Source organism: Hoplias malabaricus, chromosome 1 (assembly GCF_029633855.1).
Source record: "Hoplias malabaricus isolate fHopMal1 chromosome 1, fHopMal1.hap1, whole genome shotgun sequence".
NCBI lineage: Eukaryota > Metazoa > Chordata > Actinopteri > Characiformes > Erythrinidae > Hoplias > Hoplias malabaricus.
The window spans coordinates 9487926-9509351 of NC_089800.1; the positions used below are offsets into that span (position 1 = coordinate 9487926).

The following is a 21426-nucleotide window of genomic DNA, read 5'->3' on the forward strand; positions in this document are numbered from 1 at the left end:
CCTTGAGCTGTGTGACTACGTGCTGCGCCACCGTGCCGCCCTAACAGGAGTTTTATAGTTTGGAAACCTAATAACAACCAAAAAAAAATCATTTTCTATGTTTCCTGTATTTGTTGGGTTGATGTACCTCAGAAATATTGTTGAGGTTTCAACACTAAACAGAAGGTACAAATTATTGCCAGTATCTTGTTTTTTCCATGAATTTCATATATATTTAGTTAGGAACAGATTCCCAGTGGCCACACCGCACGTGACATGTTTTTTTTTTTTTTTTTTTGGGGGGGGGGGGGGGGGGGTCAGGGGAAACATGGTGCAGTGACAAATCTCAAATGTCTGACTGTAGAAATGTGTTGGTTTGGTCACTTCATTTCATTTTAACAACAAATAAAATGTGGCATACAAAATATAATGCATTCTAGCCAGAATAACAGACACGCCGCCCATTCCACATTAAATAATTCCACGCTCTGTTCCACATTAAATGTCGCTATAATTTTGTTTAGTAGCCCCTCCCACCCCTCACCTTAAATTGAGAATTTCTGAGATCCTTTCTATGTTGAACAACATAAATAAATTTCAGGATTAATACGTTTCTTTAATGTGACCCAAATGAATACCTTAAAATGATTAACATATTTTTAATTATACCAATAGGTTTTATAGCATTTTTTTGTGTAACATATAATTTGTAATGCAAAATACAAACAGTCTCTCTGCATACTTTTGGATACAATATCCTCAAGAAGAGAACGAATGGATTGCAGTGCTTTTTCTTAATGGAGCTCATAATGAATGCATTGCGCAATAAATTCACAAATAAAAACTCAAGTTTCAAACTACTTATATTTAAATTCAAAAGTTAACATAAAATGAGGAAAGAGTAGGAGAATGTTTGAGTGTTGAATTAAAATGATACATTACACAAAAAAAACTTAAAAACATATGTACATCTAATAAATACATTCTGATGTAGCGTGTGGAATATCAGTCTAACCTGTAAATTACTAAATAAAATGACAAATATTATGATAATTGCCTCAAAACATTAAAATAGTAAAATTTAAATTTCCAGAGTGACTGAGATCTTAGAAATCTACAGAACTGTTATAAATGTAATACATTATTTACTTATTGCATGCAATTTATTTTAACATTTTATTTGATCATTTTACCATTTATTTTATAGGTATCATAATTATTTAACTAAGGTACATGGCTAGGTATTTTCAAGAGATGTTATACATGCATTTTACATCAATGTTAGTCTCCACCACATATGCTCCACCCACAAATATAGTCTGATACTTTCAGTGTGCTAATCTAGCCTCACGGTCAGGATTCTGGCAGTTGCATTCTGAATGGCTCTGTTTACATCGCTGTATATGCATTTCTCTGTTTCGTTGTGTACTTGCTCTGCCTGTAGTAGTAGGCAGTTCTTGGACATGTTAAGTAGTGAAAGGTACTAGACTCTCCCTAGAGATTCTTTAAAAGCAAGACTACATGAATATCTGCATTTTCAGTGAGATCTGAAATTATGATTCATTCAGTCCTTATCTGTAACCCTTATCCAGTTCAGGGTCGCGGTGGGTCCAGAGCCTACCTGGAATCATTGGGTGCAAGGCAGGAATACACCCTGGAGGGGGCGCCAATCCTTCACAGGGCAACACAGACACACACACACTTTCATTCATACATCCACACCTACGGACACGTTTGAGTCGCTAATCCACCTACCAACGTGTGTTTTTGGACTGTGGGAGGAAACCGTAGCACCTGGAGGAAACCCACGCAGACACAGGGAGAATACACCACACTCCTCACAGACAGTCACCCGGAGGAAACCCATGCAGACACGGGGAGAACACACCACACTCCTCACAGACAGTCACCCAGAGGAAACACACGCAGACACAGGGAGAACACACCACACTCCTCACAGACAGTCACCCAGAGGAAACACACGCAGACACAGGGAGAACACACCACACTCCTCACAGACAGTCACCCGGAGGAAACCCACGCAGACACAGGGAGAACACACCACACTCCTCACAGTCACCCTGCTGCGCCACCGTGCCGCCACAATTATAATTCAATCATTTTTCATTTGATTTGGGGAAAGAAAAAGTCCAAGAAGGCATTTGCAAATGTAAATGTAGGTGGTAATGTTGCAATTGGGACTTTGGTTAGCTGTATCCTAATTGATTAAATAATTTCTTAGGGTGTTGCAGTAGTGTTTTTGGTGCTATGGAAGACTTAAGAATCTTGATTTTCATGGGGATAATGATGATTTGCGGTAATGTTATCATCAAATGATTATTTTGTATATGTTTTAGAATTTGTGTGAGTTATATCTAAATAAACATTACTAATCAGTTTAGTCACTAAACATGACTAATACGTTTTTTGTTTGTTTGGGTTTTTTAGGTATTTTTGCTGAAGCGACGTCATGCCTGAATACGTGTAAAGATGTCAAGACCAACCAACAAATGATCTAGGTTTTTATTTTACACATTTAATGCTGTAATGTAATAAAGTTTTTGATTTAATCAAATTTTCCTGTGCTGAATGGCATTGTCACTGGAGTTAATCATAATTCATTCATTATTTAAAGTTTCATGTTTTACAAATTTTGTAATAATTATTCAGTCTTTGTGACGTATTTTGGTATTTATGTGGTTTCCACCAATCCCCTATGCATATTCTGGTGTTTTCTCTGACATACTTGATGCCTGGTGCAAACCATCTAATCAACAGGACTCAACGTGAAAGGAAACAAACCTGTCTTTGTCAGCACTTTTCACATTCACAGCTCATTCTGATGTGTGTGAGCTGCCAGGCGGAATGAATATGCTGCTCCATCTCTCGGAGCAGAGGTGGCGTTCCGAGGCTGCTGTCTCTCTTGCTCTGGGAGCACTTTTCATATCCTGATGGATAGATTTGCTTCACCTTCTGTTTGATGCACTAACTCTCACTTGACACAAGGGAGAGACAAGGGGGTGCTTTGTTAATTTGCAGGGCCCTACGCATCTTCCGTAGTGAGCGTATAGGGCAGTCCGGCTCTGGTTATGGATGCGTTTTTCAACTTTTTACACAGCCCCCGTGTGGCCCAATTGTATAGCGTCAAAATAGGTCCTAAATTTCTGAGAACCAAAAAACAGAATCCATAACTAATAAATGTCATTTTGTAATTGAGAAAACTGTCATTAATATTGAGAGTTATAAAATAGTTTTGTAAACAGAATATTCCTGTATATAATCGTCTAACTTTAATATTCTTGAATAATCTGTTTTCGCTTTCATTCCGCCTTTCCTCAGCTGCGCCTCTCAGTCTCGCTCTCGCCTCCGGAAGTTCCTCGCTTTTGACCTTTGACCGGGGCGGGATCTAGACAGTCATTGGCTGCTTAAGTTAAGCCCCGCCCACCCAGCTGATTAATGACAGTTTTCTCAAATATAAATTGACATTTTTTTGGTTATGGATTCTGTTTTTTGGTTCTCAGAACTTTAGAACCTATTTTGACGCCATACAATTGTCCTATTTGTTGAAAACCTAAATTTGGTTCCCCTACTCTTTTAGGCACAAAAAGAGAAAAAAAAAGAACAAAACATCATTTAGAATCCTTCAAGATTTAAGGTGGGATTATGATAACTGCTTTATTGTTCTTGGTGTGTGTGTGTGTGTGTGTGTGTGTGTGTGTATGTATGTATGTATATATTAGCCCCCCTATGAACTTATATATTTTTTTCAAAATTTCCCCATGTCCTTTTATAACAGCAAGGTGATATTTTGTCCAGAAGACTAAAGTGAACATTATTGACTGGCCTGCACAAAGCCCTGACTTGAATCTCTTTGAAAATCTGTGGGGTGAACTGAAAAAGAAGGTTCATGCCAGAAGGCCATTAAACCTGGAGGAGCTTGAGAGATTTGCCAAAGACGAATGGGCTGGGATTCCTTAGATGTTTCAGAGACTTGAAAACTACAGCAAACGACTGCAGGCTGTTCCAGGAAGCTGATTCTCAGTCTTGACTTATTCTTTCTATGGATTGTGGTAATATATAATACATTGCAACCTCTCCACAATATTTAGGGCCTGTGCATTATTTTTATCGACAGCATGGTTCCGAGTTAAAAATGGATGCATATTTAAAGCATCTCTCCATTGTAAGCAGATGGAAAACATCCACAAATTATAGATTTGATCATATTTATGATTATATATTAGTTCAATGACTAAAACTCAAGCCCTCCTGCAACAGATTATGTGAATGATCAGCTTAGTGTAATCATGGCGAAAGAGCTGTGCGTGTGCTTATCCCTTTGGTTAAAGGGCACTGTGAAGACAGAGGTCAGAGACAGCCGAGAGGGTTGACCATAAACATAGCTCTTAAGGGTCACCACTTCTTCGACTGCAAGTCTGGAGCAGCAGGCCATTATAATAAGAATTTGATACTATGTCAGAGAGCGCAATACTGAATACTAAATAAGTGTGACCTTCCCTAACACCAAATTGAATCACTTGATACTCAATAAATCAAACAGCACCACAGGGAAATACACACTTGTCTATCCTCCTGCCTGCAAGGAATTGCCAGCATTCTCAACAACTTTTAATTCATAATGCAAAGCTAAACTGCCCTTCAGCTGAGACTGTTCCATTAGAAATAACCAACCCAGGAATACACAGTTATGAACAGGGCTATATTGCTTATGAAGGTTTTTGGTGTCATTAAATCACTATGATTTGGAATCATTGGGCACAAGGCGGGAATACACCCTGGAGGGGGCGCAACACAGGGCAACACAGACACACATTCACTCACACACTCTCACCTACGGACACTTTTGAGTCGCCAAACCACCTACCAACGTGTGTTTTTGGACTGTGGGAGGAAACCGGAGCACCCGGAGGAAACCCACGCGGACACGGGGAGAACACACCAACTCCTCACAGACAGTCACCCGGAGTGGGAATCGAACCCACAACCTCCAGGTCCCTGGAGCTGTGTGACTGCGACGCCACCGTGCCGCCCCTGCTGCATACACCCTTATCCAAATACACACATCAGCATATTGCCATATGTATATTGAAGACATTTAGCCATGTAAAATATCTATTCTCCTAATATATCAAACATGTTTATATAGCCCACTCCCTGGATAACCACCTTAAAGTGGTGGAGGGGTTTGCATGCCTGTGTGAATCTAGGAGCTGTGTTGTCAGAGGCAATAGCCCCTAGTAGGGTCTCCCAGGGCAAATTGGTCATAGGTGATGGGCCAGACAAAGAGTGATCCATAAAGACCCAGATGAAAACAAGAACAACAGAGACACAGACTCCCTTGCCCGGAGTAGGGTTACCGGGGTCCCACACTGGAACCAGGTCTGGGGGAGGGGCCCCTTGGCGAGCGCCTGGTGGTCTGACTTTTACTCATGGGTTCCGGCAGGGCTCAGCCCGAAGGAGCAACATGGGTCCACTCTCCTATGGGCCGTACCTGTGGGAGAGGTAGTAATCTGGATCTGGTGCATTGTGGATCGGGTAGCAGCTGAGGGCTGGGACCCTGGCATTCTGACCCTCGGTTACTGAAACTGGCTCTTGGAACATGGAACATAGAAGAGCCTGAGCTGGTGTGCCGAGGTTGAGAGATACCGGCTAGATATAGTTGGGCTCACCTCGACACACAGTATGGGCTCTGGAACCAATCTCCTTGAGAGGGTCTGGATGCTCTTTCACTCTGGAGTTGCCCAGAGTGAGAAGCGTAAGGCAGGAGTCTCGACTGGCCCGGGAACGCCTTGGTATACCCCCGGATGAGCTGGAAGCCGTGGCTGGGGAGGTCTGGGTTTCTTTACTCGGACTGCTTCCCCCGCGACCCGAACTCGGATAAGCAGTGGATGATGGATGGATGTTTAAGCATGACAAACCACAGCTTGTTTGTGAGAATCTATATTTACCCAGTTAACAACATTCAAGGTAAGGCTGGACATGCATTATAAAATGACTACACAGCAACGTTGGAAATGCAAAATGTGAAAACGTTTATTGGTCTGACTGACCTGCTTTATTTTTGACCAATCTAAAATTGGTTATGAACTTTGGGTTATGTAACCACCTTGGTGTAAACAAATAACGTCTGTGGTCGGTCAGGATGTCGATAGTGCATAATTAAAGGTACACCTGGGGAAGCATTTGGGGATTCAGTGCCTTCCTCAAGGGCACTTCAACCATGCTCAGGCCAAGCTCAGTCCTCTAACCATTAGGCCATGGCCCTTGGCCACAGTTCAAAGTCTTTGAGTCCAAATTTTTAAATCCCAAACTTCTGTCATCAGTGGTCTTTAATTCCACATCTCCTCTGAAGATTTACCCATGCTGGTGGTCTCTATTAAATCATTCTATTAAAGCATGATGGCTATTTGAGTGGGGTGATTATCACCACTATGTGTGAACTTTGGAGTGTTTGAGTGGAGGCCCTCTGTGGAAAGCTGTTCCACGTGTCACAGCGTCAGAAACTTTTAATGAACTGGTTGGTGCTCTCTCTGCGATGCTAATTGCCTGAAACGAGCAGCAGAGACCTCCTGTTGGCAAGTGCCACTTGCTGGCTTTTAAATGGAAATGTTGCCTGCTGTCATTCGCAATGGCTTTTGGTTGCTGACGCATGTCTTACACAAGCGTGTCCACCAGCAGCCAGCCTCCAAAGAGTGTTATTCTGTTTGCAAACTTGAGCTCCTGAGAGATTTCAGTCATTTCATCAATTAACTATATCCCCTTCATTCAGGTGTGTGGATCCTATGAATGGAAGCAATGATAGAGCTGCTTCCTGACAGCCAGAAACAGCACATTAATTTTTTTCTTTCCTACATCCTCTGCATCTGCTTTCATATGGATATATATTCATGGCACCCAAAACAAATTCAACCCTATATGGACTACAGAGAATGAGGAGTGAAGTGCATATTTATTTTATTTATATATTTATGTTTTTTTTACACAAGAAATGTGGTGTTTCTGGATGAAAGAACCAGACGGATGGCATGCGATGACTACAAAGCCCTGTGTATGTACGTGCATGACAGGGTTCATAGGCTTCTATGACTAAACCTCCCATGAGCCACTGTTTATTCAGTTGTTAAAAATACACTTAAAAAAATGTCAGGAGAGAAGCATGACTGCAGGGAGCTGCAAACTCAAAAGCAATGTGTTGGACCTGGAACATCTATGGTTTCCAAAACATATTTATATTTCTACAATTACACATACACACATGTTGAGCTTGTTTACTTATTTATGCAAATACATTTATAAAATCTTTCTTATTTTTCTTGCCAGAGACGCTAAAGTTTCTCACAATCAGCTGAGCTCTTATGCGTCACCAGCACCAGCAGCAAAGTGATGTTAAACCCATAAAAGCTCAGGATTAAGAGGAATGAATACAGTTCAAATTAGTACCTCTGAGACCACTCAAAGGATTCTTATAATATTTTTTGGTCACCTTTATGAGTCCAATGCGTAAACAGATGGTGACGGAAACCCTCACATTATCTTCATTGCATACACGTTGTTCACCAAAATGCTCAGTCACTGTAAATCTTCCATTCTCCCAGGTCTACTGTGTTCACTGTAACACCCTGTCCTTCAAGTCCTGTAGCCGGTCACTGGCCACCGCTGCTCTCAAGGCACGAAAGAATCCGAGGTAATGAGCTATGTTGTGAAGCATTAATAACACTCCAGTCAGCAGTTCATTGGTCATCAACAAATGATGGATGTACGCCCTTGTATGATTCTTACAGCAGTAACAGTCACACCCTTCTACCAGGGGACGGAAATCTTCCCGGTACCTGAAACAAAACAGTCACTTTATCAGGGTCATTTCACAGAGGTTCCCATTTACAGGTGCTGGTCATATAATTAGAATATCATGAAAAAGTTGATTTATTTCAGTAGTTCCATTCAAAAAGTGAAACATGTATATTATACTCATTCAATACACACAGACTGATATATTTCACGTGTCTATTTCTTTTAATTTGATGATTATAACTGACAACTGGTCTTTTTATTCACCCTCTAATCACTAATGTGATCCAAATCCACAACTGAAAGAAATTAAGTGGAAATACCAACCGGTCAACACCTGGTCACCAGCAGGTTGGGTGTGAATAACAGAAATACTGGTTCCAATGATCAGATTACAGAGAAAAGCACAATAACACAAGGGTATCGGTGGCAGAATTGCTCCTTGCGTACCTTGTGTCCTTCAAATTTATCTCAAACTGTGTCATATTTTCAGGGCCACTGTCTCCATTTTCTTTGAGCTCTTTCACAGCAGACAGCTCTCCGTTTGACTCCAACACTGTCACACAAACAGACAATGTTCAAAAGCATTGTTCAAAATCAGAGACCACCCTCCATCAATTTAACTTTCAAACAGAAATGACAAGAAAATAAGAAAATGGGACTCCTAACCAGCATACAATAAATGAGCAAAAAAAAAGCTGCTTGTGTTCTCTGATCAACGGACTTTTTACCCCAAAGCGCAGCCCTGAACATCAATGAGGTGTTATGAGATTACCTGGATTGTGAGAAGCAGACAATATAACCACGTTAAAATACTGGAAACATATCCCTGTACATTTCTTTGAAAAACTCAAGCAGAAGCTGTCTGTTAAAAAAGCAAAACCTGGAAAACATCAGAGGTCTCAGTGTAATTTTCAGTTTGATAAACTTTATGGACTTTCAGTTCAGAGAAAAAAATATATAGAATTCTGTTGAATAGCACTAACCTGATTAACCTGGTTCTCCACTTCACAGAGCCCTGTTTTTTACTACAGTCAGATTTCAAGACACTTTGTATTCGACTTACACAAACACACTTTCTCAAATAAATCCTCCAGCCTCTCAATCCACCGTAAACAACTAAGACTGCACTTTCCTGAACTCATCGCCTGGGCACAGAGGCTCATAAAAATACACACCAGTACCAGTTCACTGGGGATAGCTCCTCTGCCCAGTAGCTTCATTAAAGAGTGATCAAGCACTGTCTTGATGAGAGAGGCGTTCCAGGCAGCAGAAGGGCAAAGAGCACATCTCCTGCATTTCTGGCATGTGCCCCAAAACAAGTGGGAAAAACCAGAGGGAGACGACGAGGGGCTGGCAGAAGAGAGAGAACGTGCGTTAAAGGAAGGAAATAGAGAGAGAGAGAGAGAGAGAGAGAGAGAGAGGGATGGGGTATGGGGGAGGCAAGTACAGATGTAAATGTGTCCTGCAGTGTCAGAGAGTGGTTAATCAGCCTGAGGCACATCTCCCTGCAGCGTGCTCCAATTGCCCAAGAGGAGACATACTAACCCCCATCCCAAAGCCTGAGGTGGACTATATCCCACCCTGAACTCCCTTCTCTCTCTCTCTCTTAATTGATTCACTCTATCGGAACCTCTTTTACACACCACTGACTCTTATCAATTACTACAGCCAGTGATTTTCGGCCCAAAACAGAAAACATACATTATGGATTTCCTGTAGTCCAGAGATTTGTACAAGTGCAATAAACAGGACAATAACAAAAATTTACTTTAAATAAAATAACTGCTTGCAGAGGAGGCAGTAACGCCTCAGGAATTTGCACACTGGGTTTGTTCACATCAACAAAAGTCTTGGACAGATTTCAGGGAGGAAAAATAAAAAATAAATAAATAAACACACACACACACACACACACACACACACACAAATATGGTATTACTGCAATAATAAATGTTTTATTTATACTGTATATTTTTATGTATTTCTACCTTCAGGAATATTTTGACGTATACAGCCATGGCTGATGATGCTTTAGTGCAGCATCAAACAAACCCTGGGGCTTCCAAAGTGATTTCACACTCCTTTATATGGTATCTCTCATCTCATCCCGAAGACACACAAAAAACAAGAAAGCAAGCTCTGGGTTTTCAGTATCTGTCAACACAGTCATTGTATAAAGTGCGTTGATTAATCCATTATCTGGAACTAAAAAAAAAAATGGAAGGATGACCTCCTCTCAGGAATCTTGCAGCAAGGTTATTATGAGTGCATCTGATGCTCTTATGAAAGGAATACTTCTTAATATCAATCTGTTGCATCTACAGTGAAATGTTAACTACAACAGAATTCAATTTTGATATTATTTTACTTAATAAAACAGTTAAAGAAGCATTTGGGCAGTTGATCAATTCTACGGCCCCTAGAGGAGACGTGGGTAAAAAAAAATAATTAATTCAAGTGAACGATTTACAATTCGTTCAAACGATTTACTTAATTCGAGTGAACGAACTGCAATTCGTGCACACGTTTTAGTTAACTGAAGTGAACAAATTATTAATTCGTGCGAATGATTTAGCCAACTCCAGTGAACAAGTTAGTAATTTGTGCGTATGAATAACTAATTCACTTGGGGCTTCGTAGAAGCCAGCTGCCTTTTGCCAAAATTCTTATAAATGTTCGAGGCCTGGCACTAATGACTGCGGTCACTGCACATGAAGTAAAATGACCTTATTTAGCCCATAAAGACAAAAGATATCAGTTCAGTATTTATCACACTGTGTACATATAGATTATTAAGAGAGTGTATGGAAGTGTTGAAGTAAATGGCGTGCATCATCTTTTTGGCTGAGCACTAGAAGCTCATAGCTGTCATTTGAACACAATGACACCAAAATAGAATAATTATTTGATTAATTAATTATTATAATTATAATATTCATTCATTCATTATCTGTAAGCGCTTATCCAGTTCAGGGTCGTGGTGGGTCCAGAGCCTACCTGGAATCATTGGGCGCAAGGCACAAATACACCCTGGAGGGGGCGCCAGTCTTTCCCAGGGCAACACATACACACTCACACATTCACTCACACACACTCACACACGGACACTTTTGAGTAGCCAATCCACCTACCAACGTGTGTTTTTGGACCGTGGGAGGAAACCAGAGCACCCGGAGGAAACCCACACAGACACAGGGAGAACACACCAAACTCCTCACCCAGAGCGAGAATCAAACCCACAACCTCCAGGTCCCTGGAGCTGTGTGACTGCGACACTACCTGCTGCACCACCGTGCCACCCATAATTATAATAAAAATTATTAATTATTATATAAATTAATTATTGGATCGAATTCCAGAGCTCTATAGTTTACACAATTGTCCTGTTTATAACTTAGGGGCCATAAATTAATTCCTGTGAAAGTTGGTTAGGAACTGCGTTTTAAACATGTGCTTAAATAAATAAAGAACAATATGTAGGCTTAGTTAGAAACAAACTGAAACATCCTTCAAATAAACAACAAATAAACCAAAGAAATAAATAAGAAATAAAGAAATAAATGTTTAAACAAATAAGAAATATTACATGTAGGAACTAAATTAATAAAATAAACTTAAAATATATTTAAACATTTAAAATAAAAATAAATATAAACAAATATGAATGTAAATAAATAAATAAATAAAGAACAATATATACATATAGGAAAGAAATTATCAAATCATTTTCCTTAAATCCAGTGGCCTTAAATCTCTGTTGTATAACCCTTTGTTGGAAAGAAACAATATTCTTTTTTCGCGAATCCAGAGATCATGTCTAATATTTTCACAGCAGGTAGCCCTTCTGTTCTTGACATCTAAGGACTGACAGCAATTTCATTTACACAATAAATCGCAATATATTCTGCTTATATTTGGCAAATATTTGCGAGACCCAGGATGAGCGTGTGGGTGGGCTTTTTGAACAGCAGTAAATCTGTCTATGTATTTCACAAATACTGTATAACTGGTGTCCTATATTTTATTAAATTGCAATGAGATCTGAAATGAAAGCATTCCATTGGTTTAAGATTTTGTTGGTCCCATCCTCATTAAATTACCATATTTAACTTGTATGTCAAGATGTCTTATAATTAGTTCTGTTAAAACACATTTGCTGCCATTGATTGACTGTTATGCCCTGTGTTTAAAATAGTCTGCTTATTTAGGACTCCTATATTTGTTTTACACTGTAAGAATAATTTGTTACTATTAGTGTTAATCTTATATGAAATTAACTTATATGATCTTTTGGTATAAAACTGTCTTCAACTGTAAAAGTCAATCAGCGTTAATTTCATCACAGATGTGTTGAGAGAAAATTAAGTGTAGTTTCTCCGGACAAAAATATACATGTTAAAACAGCTGTAAGTTCCCAGTTTGCTGCATAACAAGCCCCAGTAGGAGGGACCGAGACTCCATTGGCTACGGCACTGAATAATTGACACCGGACTCTGGCTGGATTGGCTTAATACAAGTGATGACTAATGATAAGCGCATTTAGGAGCCGGAGTATCTGCTCCTGTGTCTGAGGAAGCGCAGTGGAGCTTCTGTCTGTCTCAAGCAAATCATCCGTCTTAACCTCAAAAATACGGGATAAAACGAGTTCCGTATCGGTCCAAAACACAACGCAGCCTTTAGAGTTCACATGGGAATGTTTGCAACCCCAATCATATCCCCTCACGCTCATTTGTTTAAACTTTAATTGATTATGTCATTTCTAAATTCATTGTTCTTTATTTATTAATTAATTTTAATTAAATTAATTAATATTAATTAACATATAAATATTTTAATTAATTTTACATTTCTTTAATTAATTTTAAGTTTATTCATTTAGTTCCTACATGTAATATTCCTTGTTTATTTAAATATTCATTTTTATTTATGCATTCTTAATTGTTCATTTGAAGGTTGTTTCAGTTTGTTTCTAACTAAGCCTACATATGTTTTTTTATTTATATAATTGCGAGTTTAAAATGCTTGATGTCCCTGCCCGGGGAGGCTGATGCACAGACAGGAGCCTAACCAACCTTCACTGGAATTATGTAAAATATTTATGGCTCCCAAGTCATAAACAAGACAATTGTGTAAAATGTAGGGTTCTGGAATTGGCCTTCTGCTCTAAGCATTTTGCCTGTGAGTCCAGTGACGTATTTTTGATAGCGTTTTCTCACTTTTCAATTTGTGTTCATAATCTAGAAGTCGTACCCATAATAATTCAAGTCGTATGCGTAAGTCTTTATAATTGTACATTTTTGAAGTCGTATTCGTATAAAACACACGTGTGTGTACAAATTAAATATTTATGTACGAAAGTTTGTTTTTGACAGTAATCTTACTCCATACATGAGTCAGTTACTTCAGATAACATTCTCTGATTAGTGGACATTTCCAGAACATTATTTATAAGTATAATTGGGCAACATCCCATTGGTTTATGTTATAAATGTTTTTTTGAGTTAACTGTTTTTTTTTTCTTTTTTAAAGTACAAGGCTATAATGGTTTGCTGCTGATACTGAGAGGTACAGACCTAGCTGAAGCTCTTGAGGTATGCCTTTAAGTTGGGCTTAAGAATACTGGGCTCTGGAATGTAGTTTGATTGTGGACAAAGCCACAGCTGTAGGAGGCACTGTACCTGCACTCTCTGAGTCTGGAGTGATGGTGAAGTTGAAGTTGAGAGCGCATCCTCTCTCTGTCACCTGGAAAGGGAAGAAACCTTCAAACAGATCAACTCCAGCTTCCACCAATGCGATCACTTCATCCGGACGACCAACCCCCTGCAACAACCTGGAACATGGCCAGAATACACACTTCAGAAAACAGAGGTGAAGGGGGAAAGGGTTGATTTCAGAAGTTGCTTAGGCACTGCTTGAATAACTGCAAAATGGATTACCTACAAAACTGCAGCGAGAAAGGCAAATTAATAAATAAGTAATAAACAAATAATTCCTTGGACTTGAGTTCAGTTCCATTCAGAGGGGAACATGAAGTATTAAAGGGGACATATTATACCTCTTTTTAAAGAAGTTAGAATAGGTCTATGGGCTATTTACAAAACATGTTTATGAAATCCTTTGCACAAAATCACCCTCACATTAAGAGATCTCACCAGCTCTATTCTTGCCAGATTCAGTCCCTTTCAGAATGAGCTGTTTAAGGGCTCTGTCACTTTTATGCAAATAAACCACTGCTGGTCATGCCCCATCCAATGTTTGCGCTGAGCGTTTACCACACGTGAAAATGATAGAAAACAGAGGTGCTATCGAACCCTATATGTTCGACTATGAGTGTTTAACCAAAATTTCAAATATGCCAGTGTTAGTGTGATTGTGTGAATATAACGGCAGTATTTAAGGTGGAACTGAAATTTCTAAGAACTCGACTGCACTGGTATGTTTGGAGAGGTTTAAATGAATACTAGACAGTACAAATACATCAGTATAGGTTCATTTTTCAGTTTCAAAGTTTGGTTCATGACACTGTGGCACTATAAGGCTTTTAAAGTCATGGAGAGTAGCTGCGCAGTGCACGCCACCTCATTCCTACAGCTATGTGCATATATTATTATTTAATAACAATCCAACCTCGAGAAGGTTTACCTCACTGCTGTTCCTGGAGCTCATTCTCATGGAGTCTTTTTTTCCCCTCTTTTCATTTCCTAGTTTCTCTTCATCTTCTGATTATACACAAACTCTCCCTAACATGAGACGAGTGGCCTCTGTTAATTTGCGGGACCGTACGCAACGTGTGCAGTGAGCATATGGGGAGGTCTGCCTGCACAAACACCTTCACGAATACCAGGGTGGTTCTATGCAAATTTCCCTAGTGTGACAGTAAGGGAGCCATCCAAACGCCTCATAGAAGTATATGATTCCTGACACCAAAATCTTTCAACTGACTCACAGAAAATGGATGGTTGCTTTTTTTCATGCTTGGAGCATTTATAGGAGCAGTAGAGACCCAAGTGGAAATACAAAAAGCATGCAAGAAGTGAGTTTTGCATAATATGTCCCCACTAATAAATCACTGCATCTACAGCTCCTTCTGCAGCCTGTGCTATGTTGTGAAAACCTTTTACTCATGAATTTCAAGACTCTGGGCTTAGTTTAAAATGAACCAAACCAAGTGGAGCAGTAAAATGAGACTTTTGTGGCATGGCCTTTCTTGACAGCTTATCAAAGCAGAGGCACATGAGTGACAGGCATGACACACCCTAGCGCACCCCACCATTGAGCGACTAAAAGAGTGCTCCGCTATCTAATCACCCAGCAGCACCCATGAGAACCTGCAGTTTCTAATTAGACTCCACAGTCCTTGGTGGGAAGGATGCTGTCAAACAAGACTCTAAAGCTAGTAGTGTTGTATGGTATACAGATACTAGAAAAGTATCTCAATACTTTGTCATAAAAAAAATGGTACAATACCCCATATCATTAGTACCAGTACTTTAAGGAGTGCTTTAAAATAAGAGTAGGTATTTTCAATGAGTGCCACAGGGGGGTAGTGTAGCGCTTTACCTCCTCTACCGCCCTCAATCATTTTGTTGCTAGTTTTAGCAACTTTTCAGACCATACAGAGTGTTATTTAAAAAATAAAAATAAAAAAAAAATAAAAATAAAAATAAAAAGACCTGACTAGCACCAGAGATTTTCTGTACAAACCTCACCTACTTTTTACAGGAGAGAATTGCTGGTAGCACAACAGCTCCCTCGACGCCAGCTCACACTCAATGAGCTACAAATGTGCAAAAAGTGCTGCCAAAGACACGTTTGCTTTCTTTTATATTGAATTTATACTTTTTTCTGAACTCCTGAACTGAGATGACATAAGTGATTGAGGCATTCAGCTTTATTTAAAGTCTTATGAATGTATGACACAGGACAGAAGGCGTGATTGGACTCAAATGGTGCAACGTCACGTGTCACACTTAACAATTAGATACCAACAATTTTGATCGCCCTCAGCTTGTAGAGAATGTACATTACTTTTCCTGATGTTTTATGTTTTTGCCATGGTATTCTTTTAGTATCGGTATCGATATACTTAGTCAGGTATCATATCGAATGTCAAAATTTTGGTATCGTAACAACACTAAAATCTAGCTTTAAGAATCTAATGAGTAACAGCCAGCTTTCTCCGAATTCCCCCCTACAATCAAACACTGCGGGAGAAATCATAGCCATATACTGCATTCATGAGAACAACACAATATTTGATCCTAAAGCTACTTTTCCCTCCTCCCAGTTTCCACTGAAACAGGAGCTTGGTGCTGATGTGCTTGCCATGGCTCCTGGGGAGGATGGAGAATTGCCATGGCTGCAGAGGGTACGTAATCAAGGGAGAGCAATGTAAGCAAGGTGAAGAGTGTGACAGCCTCACACAGAGAGGAACAAATGTGCTTATGGAGGGTGAGGATGCGTGATTGTGTGTGTGTGTGTGTGTGTGTGTGTGTGTGTGTGTGTGTGTGTGTAAGGCTTGATTGATATATCATTTGGTCTATATATAAATATATCACACAGGGCCTGACCAAGTAATTATTTAGATAATAAAATCATCTGAAATTAAGGTTGATCAGCTTAAAAACAGCTAAAACAAGAGCTTCTGTATGCCACACTTGACAGCGCTGCTTGCATGGGATTCAGCTGTATATGATCCTTTCTCATTTAAAGAAACAAGTGCTGAAACAGGTCCTTCTAAACAGGGCTGCTTTGACAGGGGACGAATGATGCAGTTTCAATTAGACCCCAGGTAAATTACATTAAATCACATCAATGAATTCCCAAACAAGCAACTATTTAACTTAACAAAAATGATCAGGGCTTCATTTCGCCACCTTTCATTGAGGCAACAATTCTTCAGACCTTTAATATTGTTTGTTGTGGATACAAAAGGGAGGATGACACTCCTCTAACTTTCACCTGGGTTTTTCTGGAGGCAGCTCTGCGGTCACTGCAGTAATCAGCTGACTCCTCAGGTCCTGTTCCATAGCAGGGGACTGGAAGCCATCCAGGACAAATCCCGCCACCGGACGCTTGGCCGTCTCCCGCGCTGATCTGACCCTTTCCTCCAGAATATCACCTCCCTCCACCACCCCGAAGATCTCTGCCTGCTGCAGCTCCTGTCAGCCACAGGGAAGATGCTTAGCCAGCAGGTTACAGTGCCTGCCATCACAATTTTGTGAGCCACAAAAGAACAGAATCTTTTTCATAAGCAGAATTTAAAGCTGCTCACTGCGAAATGCACTGACAATGTTCATCATTTTGTCCATATCATATAAATATGAGTTGCAGCAAAATGATTAAACATTTTTGGCCCAACATAGGCAAACAGCAGATAAGGGGCAGCTCCTGTGCAAAAACACCAGAGCTACATATAAAATACAATTAAATGCTAGGAGTACACTGCTCAATATTGACAGTTGGACGTATATTGACGTACCTGCATTTTTTGATGCAGTATCAGACATTCGTCCAGGTGAGCTAGAGTGCGGTCCACTGCTTTGCGAACCCTTTTACGTGAAGTGTTTTCCTGCCACGTCTCTCCATCTGCCATGCTCTGATAGAAATCTGGCTGAATAGCCGCCTGCAGGGCCATGAACTTAGCCACGGTCAGCTCTATTCTTCCTCCGCTGCCCCACACTGACACAGTCTGCAAGTCCAAACACACAGGTAATTACTTATACTATATACGATATAGAACAAAACCTCTTCATCTCCAAAAGAGCAAATCTATGAAAATTGCAAAGTGGCATAATATAAACTCCAGCTAACGCTCAAGTAATCACTAAAGAAAAGTAAAAAGAGCCCTTAGACATGATTTGACCTTGTGCACACATTAACTGGCTGACCCCTGACCTTGTTAGTGATGTGGCCAGTGGGGCTGGTGGTGCTGGGGTCACGGAGGGAGCAGTAGAGTGCCGTCTCATGTAGACCTGTTGGAGAAAAACATAAAAAACATTTGATCACTCATTACTTCATTCTTTTCCTGTGATCTAAGAAACACACAAGACTACACTAGAGCTGAAAAACCAAAGAATCCCATCTTGAAGGTGCGTCTCGGAAGGGGGGGGGGTAGAACTGCTGAAAAATAACAAGCAGTTTGGGGCAGGTTTATTGGAACATTAGTTTCCTGGTAACTGGCAAATAATAGAGACTGTTGGATGTTTAATGGTGGTTAGAAAGTTGAACACCAAGCATTTATTACGTGTTTTTTTATCAGAAGTGAGAGAACACTGAAAATGACAAAATCATGAATTCTATCACACAATGAGGGCTGCAGTGAACACTACACATCACTACTAAAGTCTGTCTCTATGTCCTTTCCCTTTAAAAACCCTTCTGGGCACCATCAGCCAGAAATTTCTGCTGCGTATTCCTGTGCCATGCACAAGGAAAAGCAATAGTTAAAGTGAGCTGTGACTCCTGCTGAAAGCATTACCAACCCCAGCATATCATAAGCATCCAAAATATGAGCAGCAGGCCATTTGAACTCTAAATAAAATAGAGTGTATGGGGGATGAAGGCTTGAACAGAGTCAAAAGATAAAGCTGGATGTTCATCACAGCAAAATAAATAAACAAAATAACAAAAGGATCCTATTTGAACCCCTGTCAAATTAATTCACAGAGGAAAAGGAACCAATAGTGGAACTGATGAATGTGGCTGTGCATGCACCATGCACATTCGCATGAAGGGTCCAAACAGATTTGGCCTGGGAGCAATGATCCATCACAAAGACTGGCTGACATTTACCTGAACCATAAAGCAGGAGACTATTTCCGATCAGAGCAAGATGCACAAATGTAAATACAGTCAAAGGTGTTTTACACCAACAGGAAACAGTGGCCGTTTTATCACTTTTAATTAGGAACTCAGGTCATTGTCCCCTCTGGCCACCTTCAAACAAGGTTGCTCAAGTGAAACCACAAAATGAAGTCCGTAAATACATTCCTCGTTTCTATTGTAAATACTAAGGGCAAGTAACGGCTGACTGGGTCTCAAAAGCTCTCCCTCACCCTGCCTGAAAACCTCAGTTTAATGGGGTTCACAGAAGCTGACGTAAAAACCTGAACCTTTCAACTGATCAGTACACAGCTGCATTTTAAATATGAAGACAAACTCAGTGAGCATTATGTAAGTGCAGCAGGTGTCCATATAACAATTCATATTTTGGACAGAGGATCATTTTCAAAATGCTTGAATTACCAATATTTCCATGGGATACTATGAACAGCAACTTCATTTCACTCCTCCACAAAGCCATTACCATATAGGAGGGTTTTTTTTTTTTTTTTATAAAAAATACCTCACGATCACAGTAATGACTTAAGTAATGTACTTCAAGGACAATTATTTGAATTAACATTATGAAGGTTCTATTATTGTATTTCTTTATCAGTCAAAACAGACATTACCTATTGATTTTTCAGGTTCAGAACAGAAATCACAACACATATTTACCATAAATATACACAGAAGCCACAACAACTTAATAAAAACAAGTTTTCCAGGGCTAACTCGATCCACCTTTTACCTTTACTGCAGGTTATATTCTTTGGGACAGTTGATTTCAGCAGGTTCTTCTACATGTCCAAAGTTCATTTCATAATTCATTCATTCATTATCTGTAAGCGCTTATCCAATTCAGGGTCGCGGTGGGTCCAGAGCCTACCTGGAATCATTGGGCGCAAGGCAGGAATACACCCTGGAGGGGGCGCCAGTCCTTCACAGGGCAACACAGACACACATTCACTCACACACTCACACCTACGGACACTTTAGAGTCACCAATCCACCAACCACCGTGGGAGGAAACCCACGCGGACACGGGGAGAACACACCAACTCCTCACAGACAGTCACCCGGAGCGGGAATCGAACCCACAACCTCCAGGTCCCTGGAGCTGTGTGACTGCGACACTACCTGCTGCGCCACCGTGCCGCTCATTTCATAATATTGGTTATATTTTCTGCCTTCTCACAGCTTATTGTCAATTCTACAACTGTGAGCAGACAAACACACTGTGGGTCTGAAAGGATGTGGACCTGCCAAAATAGTCACTGGCACACCTTCTCTTGTGCAGCAGCCAAGTGATTCTGAGCACATCAACCAACAGTATCATCATCCTTACAAAATGATACGTATTTTTAACAGAGAGCATTCCTGACCTGCAAACTTCCTGACACCTTCTTTAAACTCCTCCAGAACTTCATGGTGTTCTGCACTGAAACAAAATGAAACCATCTTGAGAAGATTAACAAATAATATCTTAGCCAATGCAGTTATACTAGCACTTATTTCAAGGAAATTCTAAAAAAGAAAACCAAATGTAACAAAATGTTTTTTGTCGAAGCCTATGTCATTTAAAAGTCTGAAAGTAGATTTGTAATTATTCATGACTGACATTGTTCATTATAGGAACATATGATCTTACAGACTGTCCAGTGTTACATGTGTGACCGCAGGGAGGTTAGTCAGTGTGTGGAGGGTGTCCTGGGTTAGATGAGGCACAGTGGCACAACGAGTGTAGAGAAGACAACCCGGCAGTTCTATAGAACACTGTCCTGAGTGCCCAAAGGCACTCAGAACACCCAACCGGCATCCCCTCACCACCTTACACAACTCCAGCTTCATCCCACCAGGCACTGTGTACAGGCAGAGAAAATAAGAAACGGTAACCATGGTTTGAAAAAAAAAAAAAAAAACAGTCACCTTTTTGCCCCTCTTTCTCAGTTAGTCACATTACCTCAAGATCAATTTCCAGTATTTATTTTAAAAAGTAATGATAATTACATATACATTAATGTATTAATATAGCAGTAACTAATGATTCTATAGTTTATTCAGGGTTTAAAATCCTAGACCTATTTTATCTTACCACAAGTACAACTGGTATCTATAATAAGAAGTGTAACATGATAATTAAAATAGAGGACTACATATTACAAAATACAGTAATTGTCTGGTCCAGAAAAATGGCTGCTCTTTTGAGTTAAAAAAGCAAATCATTAGAAGGTTTTGATTGGACAACTACTGCAGTAATTAGTATATTTCCACGGGCAACAATTATTATACCGTAGTGAGTAGCTTCTCATTTCATAAACAACTGATAGAAGATGTCCACTAAAAACACAGACTCAAATTAACACATTCACACACATCATAATTCCCTCTTAATAATACACATTCATAACAACCCAAACACTTTTAATAACACACACTCACCATAACACTCACTCATAATAAGCCATACTCCTAATAAAGGACACTCTTAATAACACACTCTTAACAACGTACACTGCGCACACACATACACACACACCTAAGCTTACCAGTGTCGTGAGACACGAGGAGCAAGTCGCAGGGTGATTACGACCGGCCTCTGGCTGACAACGTCATCACAAAATTAACGCGACGATTTAAAAAAAAAACATAAAACTACAAACTACAAATAACGAAAATATGTGTTAACCTCAGGTATCTGTAGAATAATTAACGTTTTCAGGAAAAACGAATAAAAAACTACCTATCATGTGGTTACCAAGGTAACCAAGCGACCACGCCGCCGTTTTCTAAGAAGTGTCGGGATTTGTA

General features: G+C 39.9%; 1 protein-coding gene across 3 annotated transcripts; it reads right to left on the reverse strand.

The window, feature by feature from the left end:
* Positions 1 to 6013: 6013 nt before the first annotated feature.
* On the reverse strand, positions 6014 to 21264 carry qtrt2 (queuine tRNA-ribosyltransferase accessory subunit 2). Of its 3 annotated transcripts, none has more exons than XM_066646805.1 (9): positions 21165 to 21264; positions 20267 to 20477; positions 20001 to 20056; positions 17689 to 17765; positions 17273 to 17482; positions 16753 to 16952; positions 13470 to 13621; positions 8239 to 8344; positions 6014 to 7829 (listed from the first exon to the last, which is right to left on the reverse strand). In XM_066646805.1, exons 2-9 carry the CDS (start codon positions 20464 to 20466, stop codon positions 7607 to 7609), a joined length of 1224 nt encoding a protein of 407 aa, XP_066502902.1. In that variant the 5' UTR covers positions 20467 to 20477; positions 21165 to 21264; the 3' UTR covers positions 6014 to 7606. The 3 variants fall into 3 exon arrangements, with proteins under 3 accessions (XP_066502902.1, XP_066502903.1, XP_066502901.1); XM_066646806.1 differs by having other exon boundaries at positions 21155 to 21198; XM_066646804.1 differs by lacking the exon at positions 21165 to 21264 and adding an exon at positions 21058 to 21148.
* Between the last annotated feature and the right edge of the window lie 162 nt (positions 21265 to 21426).

Bases quoted from the DNA above. Each gene is read 5' to 3' on its own strand.
- qtrt2 (XM_066646804.1), bottom strand. The intron at 16,953-17,272 runs GTACGTCAATAT...TGTGGCTGACAG, and splicing joins TACTGCATCAAAAAATGCAG to GAGCTGCAGCAGGCAGAGAT. The intron at 7,830-8,238 runs GTACGCAAGGAG...GTTTTGTTTCAG, and splicing joins ATAAATTTGAAGGACACAAG to GTACCGGGAAGATTTCCGTC.